This window comes from Biomphalaria glabrata, chromosome 5, assembly GCF_947242115.1.
Source record: "Biomphalaria glabrata chromosome 5, xgBioGlab47.1, whole genome shotgun sequence".
Taxonomy (NCBI): domain Eukaryota; kingdom Metazoa; phylum Mollusca; class Gastropoda; family Planorbidae; genus Biomphalaria; species Biomphalaria glabrata.
In genome coordinates, this window is record NC_074715.1 from 40,262,648 (window position 1) to 40,275,810 (window position 13,163).

Genomic DNA, 13,163 nt, shown 5'->3' on the forward strand with positions numbered 1-13,163 from the left:
TAGTTTGAATCAGCATTCTTCTTTTTGGTCTCAAGATATGTAACCAATATCTTTCTTTTCAAACACACACACACACATTGTTAAATTAACAATATTTTGTATTTAAAAAAACCCGTAGATCTATTTCTGTTTTTTTTTATTGTTTTTTATTTCAATTTTCTTTCACTTTTTTTTTGTCTACAAATAAGTGAATTGTTTCGATGTATCCCTCTCCTGGGTTTTGCCAACAGTTTCAGGTGCGCCACTGTCGACTGAATATTGAATACTCTGCAGCTTTGTCTCAAACTTTTCAATTATATTGTGAACTAATGTGGCAATAGTCTCTGATTCCTTTTTCCCTTCAAGATGTACAACAGAGATGATCTGTTTGGCGATGTTGACCAGACCCAGCTTGGTTTCCTCCAAGGCGACAAGAGCATCAGCCATCATGAGGCCGACCCTGTTCAGATCGTTTCTGGTCTCTACCACTGCTCTGTCCAATGACTGCAGAGAGTCAGTGGTCACATCGGTCAAGTAATTGATCCGCTCGTGCAACTCCATCAGCTGGTCTTCTAATGCTGAGTATCTCAAATCGCTGTTGCTATTGTTTTGCACAAGTGTTGGCCCTAGAGTTTGTTTCTTTGCATTGCTTCCAAGTTTTTTACGAATCGACACTTTTTTCTTCTTCATAGTTTTGGGAGTAGCAAATTTGACAGAGGCTTTGGTCGGTGAATCTTTGCTGACTTTTCTCGTTACACTTTGAGGGCTTCTGGGGAAATATTTTATGTTTAAACAATTCATAGTGTGCAACACAGTTTTATTTCTTGCAACCAAGAAATGATCTAACCGGACGGAAGCCATGCCCCCACCCTTTTTTCTAAAAATTAAACACTGAATATGATTAGAAGGAGATGAAGTTTACAGCCAATAAGAAATCCTAATGTTTTGGGCCTTTCCTAAAACATCTCCCCTCACTTTGTCCACCACTTCTGCATCACACACGAGTTTCTACTTCCACCCTCACGTCTCTCCTCACTTTGTCCACCACTTCTGCATCACACACGAGTTTCTACTTTCACCCTCACGTCTCTCCTCACTTTGTCCACCACTTCTGCATCACACACGAGTTTCTACTTCCACCCTCACGTCTCTCCTCACTTTGTCCACCACTTCTGCATCACACACGAGTTTCTACTTCCACCCTCACGTCTCTCCTCACTTTGTCCACCACTTCTGCATCACACACGAGTTTCTACTTCCACCCTCACGTCTCTCCTCATTTTGTCCACCACTTCTGCATCACACACGAGTTTCTACTTTCACCCTCACGTCTCTCCTCACTTTGTCCACCACTTCTGCATCACACACGAGTTTCTACTTCCACCCTCACGTCTCTCCTCACTTTGTCCACCACTTCTGCATCACACACGAGTTTCTACTTCCACCCTCACGTCTCTCCTCACTTTGTCCACCACTTCTGCATCACACACGAGTTTCTACTTCCACCCTCACATCTCCCCTCACTTTGTCCACCACTTCTGCATCACACACGAGTTTCTACTTCCACCCTCACGTCTCCCCTCACTTTGTCCACCACTTCTGCATCACACACGAGTTTCTACTTCCACCCTCACATCTCCCCTCACTTTGTCCACCACTTCTGCATCACACACGAGTTTCTACTTCCACCCTCACATCTCCCCTCACTTTGTCCACCACTTCTGCATCACACACGAGTTTCTACTTCCACCCTCACATCTCCTTTCACTTTGTCCACCACTTCTGCAGCACACACGAGTTTCTACTTCCACCCTCACATCTCCCCTCACTTTGTCCACCACTTCTGCATCACACACGAGTTTCTACTTCCACCCTCACATCTCCCTTCACTTTGTCCACCACTTCTGCAGCACACACGAGTTTCTACTTCCACCCTCACATCTCCCCTCACTTTGTCCACCACTTCTGCATCACACACGAGTTTCTACTTCCACCCTCACATCTCCCTTCAGACCTTCTGTTTTTAATAGGAAGTATTTAGTTTCTAAGTCTCACCTGTTCTTAGAGGTAGGCCTATACACGTTTTTAATGGTATAGGCCTATATAGCAATGATCTCACCTGCTATAAATTTTTATAGAATGTAATTTTTTTTTTTAAAGTTATATCTCGCCTGTTTTTAGAAGTAAGCCTATATCCCAATTATTTTCAGAGGTTTGTCATTCACCTGTTTCTTATGTACGTCACTTGTTTTCAGAGGTATGTAAGTCACCTGTTTTCAGAGGTTTGTAAGTCACCTGTTTTCAGAGGTTTGTAAGTCTCACCTGTTTTCAGAGGTTGTAAGTCACCTGTTTTCAGAGGTTTGTAAGTCTCACCTGTTTTCAGAGGTTTGTAAGTCTCGCCTGTTTTCAGAGGTTGTAAGTCACCTGTTTTTAGAGGTATGTAAGTCTCACCTGTTTTCAGTGATGTGTAAGTCTCACCTGTTTTTAAAGATTCTTTGACGTTCCGAGAAATACGAAGCATGTGGTGAACACTTTGGTTTCTTGGAAGTGTTGAAGATAAACCCATTTTTTATTTCTGTCCGAAAGCCTAATATGCTGTTCACTGAGGTATTAGCACCATTCTAGGCAAAGAAAAAACACGAAAGTTTAAAATCGCGCACACAAACAAACAGGTTCGAGTCATAAAGACACAATCTCAACTTACCAGCACATTGTTGTGTTTCTTATAGGATAAAAAAGAGTTCCACACAAAGGTCAGGGCATTGACATAGAACACTCTATACTTAGGAGGCACTAGATAAAAGTTGACCATTTGAGCCGCTGGCCAGAACATCCAGTCAGCCTTAGAGAGAAAATAACATGAAATTATCCGTACAGTAAGCACTGGTTCACAAAACTTAGGTTCTGTCAAGGTCAGTGGCTTTCTAAATGTCTTCAAGGCCTAAGCTAGACATTAGTTGACATACTCTCTATAATAGGCCTATTTACCATCCCCAAGTAATGAATTACTTTGGCGGGAGTTCTTCCATTCATCACGACTCTACTGAGTTTCAGTTTGGCCTTTTCTATATTTTATTGTCTTCAACAGGGACATTCGAAACATTAAGTCTATTTATTTAAAAAAAAAAAAAAAAAAAAAAAAAAAGGTTACAAAGATAGTTTGTGTGGAAACACAAACTCAAAATCGGCCCCCGAAGTGGTCCACCCAGGCGGGTAAAAAGGCAGGTATCAATATTTTCAGAAAGAGCATCAGAATTAAATTCTAGCAAAGACAAATGAAAGAGAAGAATGGAGAAAAAAAGTTGTGTGGGGCCCCAGCGGTCCAGCAGACCAAAGGATAGGTGAAAGTGACTGTAAAGTTAAATGTGAATCTTGCCTAACTGATGTCTTATAATGAATATCTAATTGATCTAATTGTTTTGTAAAGGTCTGTACTGTGGCTTATATCTTCAAATGCGATAATATGAAAAACTACTTATTAATTGCTGTTTTAAATTATGTCCAACTTATATGCATACTAAATAGATTTTTTCTATTTAAAAAAAAGTAAACATTATTTTGGGTAATGTAGTAATTAGTAGGACAGAACTTACATAGCGTAGCAATACAAATGTAAAAAAAAAAAAAATGGACAAAAATCTCAAACAATTTGCATAAATGTGTTAAAAATATGGTAAATTATCATCTCTCCTACTAAAGAGCTTCCCGTGTTTGTTACCATTAATATTGAATATTTGTAAAAGTGGTGTATTTTTATGAAAAAACTACTTGCATAAGTGATTTAAAAAATGAGATATTTCGCTTTTAGAAAAGAAAAATTTAGCCGTTGCATCAGAACTTTGAAAGGACTAAAATATTATGAAGTCGGATTTCCAATATTTTTTTTTAGTTTACGAGATCCAAACGGGACAGACGGTAGACAGACATTTCACACAAAACTAATAGCGTCTTTTCCCCTTTCGTGGGCCGCTAAAAATGACATGATTATAAATGTGTATTTAGGCCTATTATAGAACAGTGTTTAGCCTAAGGTTTAGAACTAAAAACATAAATAAATAAAATACGCCTGACGTCAATACACAGAACGAATGTATTATTATTTTTTAGGCCTAGCCTATATTATTTCTTTCTCTTTTAGGGTTTCCAGAAGTTCCGCGAAAGGAGGACTCGACTGAAAGCTGACACATTTTTGTCCACCTCCCCAATGAACACGTCACAGGTCCCAGCTGGTTTTACTTTTTACATTCATGGCTATGACAAAGTTAAAAAAACAAAATCACGCTTACTCAGAGTGCTAACGTTGAAAGAGCAGGCCAGCAGCCGTTGGTCTAAAGTGTACAAATGTCCGGCTTTTACTGTTTATTTTTTTCTAATTGCATTTTATCCAATCAATCGAAGTTTGTTGTCTTCATGTTCAAATACACAAACTCGCTCATAAGTAGCGGAAAGATGACAAATGTTTGTCAACCTCACCAATGAACATTTCCCAGGTGACAGCTGCTGGTACATGTATGGCTAATGCCAAAATATAAATAGATACATAGATAATTGTTACTCAGAATGCATACGTTGAAAGTCTCCGCTGTTGGACGCCCAGTGAGAGGCATTCTTGCAGAAGGTGAAGAAAATGCATCTGGAATGTCGCACTTCAGCTACTGCTTTCTCAAACAGAGCCTAGTTGTTGTCTTTTAATTTACTTGTCTCTTTTAGTCCTCGTCTTAAGGCTGTGCCCAATTCTTTGTCCTCCTCTGAGCGTGTAGCTGTCTTGTAACCGTAGTCTTCTCTTTTAATATGTACCCTTTGTATATATTCTTTTACTCTTTAAGATATGAACACATCATTAGGGACTGTATAATTATTTGTTTCTTTTCATAAACTATCACATTATCATTATATTAGTTACATGCATCAATAGTGGTTCATTCAAGTATTTATTTAATTATGTAGCCATGGTAACTTACTTTGTATATAATTGGAAATGTTTCTTTCCATTCTTTGTACACAAGAGAACCGGAAAGTCCTTCGAGTACACACATACCTAGTGAGTAATAAAATAGTCATCATTTCAAAGTACTATCATAAATGCAAAGACCTACATCTTTCATATATTATCATATACCCTTTATGTTTTAAACATACTAAAAGAGTTATAGGACTTTATTAGAGGCGCGTTTAGTCATAAAAACACCTTTTACAGTTTATTTAGTTAATTCTGTTTGAGTCACTTTCACACATTTGGGTTGATGTCTCTCTGCAGTAGGCCTATTAGCCTCCAAGACGAATTCTTTTTCAAAAAGCTTATTTTACTTTGTCCACTTCACCTTTTGCTTTATCGTAGCGCTGTCCATTGAGAGTTTTTGAGTTTTGTCGGAAGTGACGTAAAGTATCCCATCAGACCTTGCGATCTACAACGTAAAAGATGTAATGGTAATTACTAGAGTCTGCTTCTATGGTTTACGGTTAACGAGGGTGTCATATGGCCAGTGGCGTAGCTAGACTATATGATGCCTGGTGCGGTACCTCATCTTGATGCCCCCCCCCCAAAAAAAAGACTAACTAATTAATAACATAGCGAAACCTTACTTTTTTGTTCAAAATAATATGTATTCATTAATCAAATATTGTTAATTCAAAAAAATCACTTTTACATAAACATACTACAAATGAATTTTACGCGCTTTCTTGCTGGCAAAAGTATCAATAATTTTATCGAAATCAATTTTTTCCACCAGCTCTTGTTCAATGGACATAAAAATTAGTGAGTCGTAAATTTGTCATCGTTGATCGCAAGTAATTTTTGATCAGTTTAAGTTTGAAAAAAACTTCTCTCGCATGTAGCGACGCTTACCACAATAGTCAAAAATATGCGAATCATGATGACGATATTCTGGACTAAATCATCTAGCTGATATTTCAGAAATTCAAGAGCTCAACAGGTCCTTGTTTTGGAAATGCGGAGGCTTCTGATTAAACTGTGACCAACCGTTGAAGCCTCTTTCGCTCCAGCAGAATTTCGCTAGGAGTACTATCGAGATTGATTTCGACCTGAGGATTTAATAGCTGGGAAGGCGACAAAAATTCATATCTATCTGCTACATTATGAAGTTGCTCGAATCGGGTGATTATTTCTTGAACAATCCTGTCCAAGGTAAAATAAATTTCCCTTCGAAGCTCTTCTTTTCTCACCAGGCATCTTTTTCTTATGGCCAATACGTTTTTGAGGTTCTGTACTGATTCTCAGATCTGAACACACGCTTTTGGCAAAGGTAATGCTGGCTTCAACGATGTCCTCTCGATTACTACTTAAAAATGTCTCTAATGTTTTTAGTTTGAGTGAGCAGTCTCGAATAGACAATCCTTGTTTTTGAAGGTAGAATTGCGCATCATTAATTTCAGTTAATACAGGAGCCCAAAATCCAAAATAGGTGAGAAAATTAAAAGATTGAATAGCAACTAATAATCCACCTGTCTCCAGAGTTTCTATAATTTTAGAAAATTTATCCCTAACCACCTTGACAGCTTCTCCTGTGGCGCTCCAGCGGGTCTCATCTAAACGTTTAAGACTAGTTCCGGTTATTTTGATGAGGATATCCCAGCGGTGTGTTGAAGTTGAGAAAAAGGCGTGTAAACGGTCTAGTGTACCAAAAAATGTTACCGAATTGACTTCAGCTTCAGCAGCTCGAATTTCTGCTAAATTAAGAGAATGGTTTGAGCAGGCAATGAATAGTGACTTCTAGAATACGTTTTTTGGACACCGTAGTTTTGACCTTTCATGACCGCAGCATTATCATAGTCTTGACCCCCTGCAGTCCATTATGTCTAAGCCATCCGAACGCAGTTTCTCTAGAATCATCTCAGTGATTCCAGCAGCATGCTTGTCCTTTGTGTCGATGAAGTCAACAAAAGACTCACGAACCTGCACCCCGTCATTATCCATGACAACGTACCGTAAAATTTGGGACGTTTGACCCAGCTTTGAGATGTCAGGTGTACTGTAAAAAAAAATAGAGAAATATTTGGCTTGTTTTACTTGCTGTATGATTTGTTTTTTAGCGTGATCCACCAATATTGTAATAAATTCATTTTGTATTTGTGGAGACATGTATGTATTCAGTCAGAAACAAAGCTTAGTTCGAAGCACATGCTCCCCCAGAGTGGATCGTACTTTGATAGTAATTTTACTAACTCTCCAGGTTTTCGTCTCTTGTATAATCAAATCTTGGGCCTTGTTGTCAATATTGTTCCCTACTCTCAGGCGAACTTCAAGTTCCCTCCAAGCAAGCGATGACTGAATGTGAACTCTGCTGGTCTGATGTTTTTCTATTTTCGCGGATAACCTCAACCACTAATTGAATCCGTCTTTGGATATAAATGAAGATTTGGTACTTGATCTTGTTGAGATGAGTATGCAGGGGAAGCAAAATAAGGATTCTTTTTTTTTTTTTGGCGAATAACACATCCACTTTCTAAGAACTTTCTCGCCGTTTGACATTTGCAAAAAAAAAAACAAAACAAAAAAAACATGCCTTTGAAAGCTTTCTAGCCTTTCCTTTTGCTAATTCTTAATGTCTATACGCCTCTCTGAATTGACTGTCCATACGCTGAACTGTTTCAGATCCTCGAGTGACAAGGTGTATACGAATATAATCTGTGATGACATCAGGCCAATCTCCAATGTTGTTCAGTCTAGAGTTTATTATCCTGCTTTCTGTATTGTTTACACTGTCTGATGGTTCAGCTTCTTCGGTATACATTTTTGAGGAGTGTACTAAAGACATGCTTGTGTGCTGTCCTTTAGTCTCTAGAACCTGCGGTATTGAAGTATTTTCTTCTTTTTCATCATTCAGGATTTCGGCCTCATCATTTTTTTCTGGATTCAATGATAACCGTCTTATCTTGCTTTGTTGCTTTTAATTGTTCAGTTAATTCATACCTAATAACAGCTCGCCTATAGTCGGTGGACTCTGGCAATGATGTGACTTGAAATTGTCTAGATGCTTCTTTAGACTTTAAAAAAATTTAAGAAACGCACCTCACTGCAGTCAAAGAAACTGCTTTATGCGGATGACATTGTCCTCTGGTCAACCGGCAAGAAAGCCGACCAAATACAGGCGGCAGTAATAGCAGACCTCCAAACCATCTCCTCGTATTGCGACAAATGACAGATTCAGATAAACGTCGCCAAAACGACCTGATCCCTATTCAGCCTAGGGATCGACATTCTTAAGGCTCCATTCGAGCTTCAACTCGGTGGGCTGTGACTCCAACGTGAAAACACGCCAAAATATCTAGGGGTGACCCTGGATAGAAAACTGTCAATGCTCCAGCACGTCCAGGAAGTTGAAAGAGAAGCCTCGGAGAAGTTAGCGTTACTAAGAAAGCTGGCCAGCACAAAGTGGGGTGCCAAAGCTTACCTGCTACGCACATTGCCTGGTATGGCAATCTGAGCATTAAAAATAAAAATAAACTTAACAGAATCCTAAATGCTGCTGGCAAAATCATTGGCAAAAAACAAACCCCATTTGGGCAGTTGTTTGAGACAAACATCTATAAAAAAGCTAACAAGATCCTCGAAATAAAGAATCACCCTTTGTGTCAGGATTTTGTGATTTTACCATCACAAAAGAGATACAAGACACCGATAGCAAAGACAAACAGACACAAACACTCTTTTGTTCCCCTGGCAATCAAATCATTAAATAAGAACAATCTGGTATAAACTTTGTCACATGTAAATTATGAGTGAGTCTGGTGTGAATGTACACTTTGGTTTCTTATAGTTATAATGTTTTTTGTTTGGTGTAATGCACAAATTGTAAGACAAATTTCCTTACGGATAATAAAGATTATTATTATTATTATTATTATTATTATTGTACTTAGGGGCAGTCAGATCACTAATTGAGTACATCAAGGGTTCAAGTATATGCTAGTAAAACTGTCCTCGAATCACTCGACCGAGTACAATCACAGGCACTAAGGTTAGGAGAAGCCCAAAGCCCTACAAACGCTGCTAAAATCTTAACAAACGTGGCCCATTTACATTTAAGGAGGGAGAGGGCGGTACTTACGGCCTACGAGCGCTACAAAAGGGGCGACTCTAGGCTACCCACCTCAATCTTAGTGCAACAGTAGAGAGAGAGAAGCCGTGGAGGAGATTGCCGGACCCACAAATAAACATGTCCCTTATAGGGCAAGAGGGAGCCACCAAGAGGCGATTAACACCTGTCATACTCCAAAACTTGGCATCAGCTACACTAAAGTCCTACCCATCAGATGCCATTTTCTGCTATACCGATGGGTCGGTAATGAGGGAACCCGATAGATCTGGGTATAGGGCCCTTATAGTCTACCCAGACCGGACAGAACCAGAGATGCCGATTTCTCCGTCTGAGCTTAAAAGGGTTTTGAGGCGCCAGCCAGACTAGTCAGTCTTGAGCACTGTTCATCATTTTGCTTACGTTACAGTATTACAATTAACTAGTTAGTTAAAAAAAAAAAACTCGTAGAAAACAAAGGTTAGCTTATTTAAAAAATATTGACATTACAATAGAATTATTTCCAAAATTAAACTATAAAAATCATAAAGAAATGAATAAACTAAGACAATTGTTTAGAGCTAGAGTTTAGAAATATATTTAGAAACTCAATATCTAGATTAAACCAATGGACTAAACAATGAAGTAAAAAAAAGGTTGGCCTATCTTCTTCTTCCTTTTTATATTACAGAGCATTGATCAGTGTAGTAACAACATGTACCGTGTGTCCGAAATAAATCTAGTAAATTAGATTCAAACTGTTCTATAGTTACATTGTATTAAAAAAATAGTCAAGGAGATGAAACAAAATAGCGACATGATTAGTTTATAAATCGTTAGTTCATGTTTAAAATACAGTAGTTTATGTTTGTTCGTGTCCATACAATTAGTCGTTTTTACTGAAAAGCTCAGAGAAATAGGAAATTAATACACACTGGGGAAATTTCGGTGCCCCTCTCCACTTGGTGCCCTGTGCGGCCCGCACCACCCGCACATTGGTAGCTACGCCACTGCATGTGGCCAGCGAACTTTCGTCTTTACTTTCAGCGCATTTCAGGTAGCCATTATTGAATTGGATACGAAGTTCGAATCCTAGCCTTCACCGAGATTCAAACCCCTGACCTCTCTGTAAAGAAACTTTACCACTTGGCCACCATGCCCCCTTTAATTACTTTTAAAAATTATTAAAACTTTAAGCCTTGATAGTTGGAAGAGTTCATTCTAACTAGCCAACCTAAAGTCAAGTCAGGCAGACAAGAAAAAAAAAGAAGAAATTCACTACAGCATTCCCACATCTATTTGCAAGTGGCAGATGACGATATCAATATTTTTTTCTTACAAGACCTACCCTTGGGGCTAATTGAATAGAAGTAAACATCCAAATCGAATTACTTACCAACTATAAATGCTGAGCAGAAAAAAGGTCCGGCGATGATTTGGTCTAGCAAAACCTTCTTCAGAATGATATCCAAAGAGTTTCCTCGCAGATAGTGGTCTAGACCTTCGTACCAGAGGTGGTCACACAATCCAAGTATAACACCAATGATCATAGTGCGACCTAGTGTAAAGTTTTCAAAGTTCTTCAAGTTGTAATGCATATGTCTATGTTGAATTGGACTAAAACTGGTTAAATTGCTTCTTTTCTAGCAAGTCACCTAATTAAATTTAGAAATAATTTAACCATATGAACAAGCTTCATGATACATGACAACTTTTAAACTAATTTAAGATTGTTATTCCTATACATAGTTTACTTTAAGAATTAATATCTTAGAAGAAGAAAGAAACAAAACATTATTGTTTGGAAAAAACTTTATTTTTGTTTGGTTGGGGGGGGGGGGGGGAGGGGCATATAGTTTCATAAAGCGCTAGTGCTTTTTCTTTCAAGAAAATTATTGCTAATGAGACTCATCAATAGCCAACAAAATTATCAATTCATTTATTTACGTATTTTTAGCAATCAAAGATGACAGAGACGTTAAATTACACTGAATATACTTACGATTTCTAACCATGTCAAACCCCCGACTACGACTTTGTTGACCAGCCATCGTCTGCTCGATAGTCTGCACAGTCAGGTCGCCCAGCCCCAGCAGAAGCCCAGCGCTGAGAACGTTGGCCAGGAGAAGGTGCTCATCAAAGAACCAGTCAAACCAGGTGCCGGCTAAACCCACGAAGTGCAGGAGTTTCGTTGCCGCGATGTGTTCTTCTGTACTTTCGTGATCCTTCATCTAGTGTACCCGTGCTTAGTGATAAAAGTCATGAACATTGAAATGTTTCGAAAATTGTGAATGACAGATAGGACACATATTTCGACTCACTTTTTATTGTAACGAGTGATAGCGGAAATTAAATTCACTTCATTTCCCCCCCCCCCCAAAAAAAAAAAGTAACACAAATATATATATATATAGAGAGAGATAGAGATAGATAGATAGATAGATAGATAGATAGATAGATAGATAGATGGATAGATAGATAGATAGATAGATAGATAGATAGATAGATAGAGATAGATAGATAGATAGATAGATAGATAGATAGATAGATAGATAGATAGATAGATAGATAGATAGATAGATAGATAGATAGATAGATAGAGGCGCTTTACTATGCGACAATTAGCACAAATGTTTTGTAAGATGTTCTACATGTTTCGGATGCTCCTTCAGAGTTGAAGACAATCTACATCCTAGTCCAAATCTCTGGCAGGACGCCTGGGGATGGCAGCAGTATGAACCCTGGACCATCAAGACAAACGAACGAGAGTCCAGCGCATATATCACACGGCCAGGCAGGAGTTGATTAAATGCATTTTATTTCTTTCGATGTGGGGGTTACAAACAATAGGCCAGATAGAGCATTACATTTGTATATAAATGTGTTTCGAATCTGTCAGAGATTTCTGTCACTTACAATTTAGGATTGAAACAAAACAAAATGGAAGTCACACTGTTCTAAAAATAATTTTAAAAAAAATGGCGTCGAATCAACAATCAAGGGCGGTATCGCATGACTAGATTGTAGTCTGTTGACCACTATTGGTGCTCTGACCCTAACCCAGTAGGCCTACTGTTGGCACGTTACTTTGTTACACAGAATGATCTTATTATTATTTCTATTTTTTTTTTCATTATAGTATGAATCCATTGCTAGACCGAGATATTGTATATTACTTACATCACACGACAGATTCATAGTTGTTTGTGATATATGTAGGACCTATTTTTTAACTCTGGATTAGTGGTTAGACGATTTAGATTTAAATCTAGTGCTATTAGAGCATGGAATAGGCTGCCTGCGCTAGCCAGGAGAACCATAATTTAAATCATTGGTTAACATGCATGACTAGATGCATGATGCGTAGGACGTAATCATCTTCTTTTTTGAAGAAACGTCTGTATTATATAAGATAAGATAAAACATGAAGCTTAATCATACATTGGTAAAACTGCTAGACTGCTAGACTACACTACCTCAAGACAAGTTTGAGCTAAATTCTTAAGATAGAATTTACAATTAGATTGCGATATAAATCCGTTTCATATAGATCTAGAAGTGAAACACTCAAACTAATTGATCTAGAGATTATAAATGTTTCCAAGCATTTTAATTCATTATTGCTCTCTTTAGTCAAAAGATCAAATGATTTTTAAAAATTAGTGTAAATCGATGGAAGATTCAATGCTTATAGCTGTTTTGTTTTTTTGACATCACCACACACAGTGCCTTATCGGGAAAATCTATTTTGCTATGCGCATCAACCAACATTTTCTTAAATTTTCATTTTATCATGTATACTAGGATTTTTTTTTCGTGAAGGGGGGTTGATTAAATATCAACTGCATTTTTGTTGCTATATACAGTACAAGATATTTTCATATTTTGTTATTTAAATGGAGTGTGTCCAAGATTGTGTCTGAAAAAGATATTGCACATTTTACTTTTAAAACAAAGATTTCGTTATCAGAAAACACAAATTGGCATTTGTACAATGATAGTGACACTGTTAATAGTGTTTTTAATATTATTATTATTATCTAAAAGAAACAGTCTGATCGAGCGACAGACGGTACAAATTATAGCGATTTGTCCCTTTCGGAAAACGCTTAAAAAAAAAAAAAAAGAAAAAAAAGACACTTTAAA

General features: G+C 37.8%; 1 protein-coding gene across 3 annotated transcripts; it reads right to left on the minus strand.

Moving 5' to 3' along the window:
• Positions 1 to 119: 119 nt before the first annotated feature.
• Positions 120 to 12,741, minus strand: LOC106064978 (uncharacterized). 3 transcript variants are annotated; one of them, XM_013223675.2, is made up of 7 exons: positions 12,494 to 12,741; positions 11,020 to 11,248; positions 10,414 to 10,575; positions 4,941 to 5,017; positions 2,684 to 2,821; positions 2,458 to 2,600; positions 120 to 748 (listed from the first exon to the last, which is right to left on the minus strand). In XM_013223675.2, exons 2-7 carry the CDS (start codon positions 11,246 to 11,248, stop codon positions 178 to 180), a joined length of 1,320 nt encoding a protein of 439 aa, XP_013079129.2. In that variant the 5' UTR covers positions 12,494 to 12,741; the 3' UTR covers positions 120 to 177. The 3 variants fall into 3 exon arrangements, with proteins under 3 accessions (XP_013079129.2, XP_013079128.2, XP_055887086.1); XM_013223674.2 differs by having other exon boundaries at positions 11,020 to 11,262; XM_056031111.1 differs by lacking the exon at positions 12,494 to 12,741 and having other exon boundaries at positions 10,414 to 10,672; positions 11,020 to 11,158.
• Between the last annotated feature and the right edge of the window lie 422 nt (positions 12,742 to 13,163).

Excerpts from the sequence above, each read along its gene's own strand:
- LOC106064978 (XM_013223675.2), bottom strand. The coding sequence starts at position 11,248 with ATGAAGGATCACGAAAGTACAGAAGAACACATCGCGGCAACGAAACTC. Across the intron at positions 10,576-11,019 it reads GTTTGACATGGTTAGAAATC|GTCGCACTATGATCATTGGT; the intron begins GTAAGTATATTC and ends ACTTTACACTAG. Across the intron at positions 2,822-4,940 it reads CATTTCCAATTATATACAAA|GCTGACTGGATGTTCTGGCC; the intron begins GTAAGTTACCAT and ends TTTCTCTCTAAG.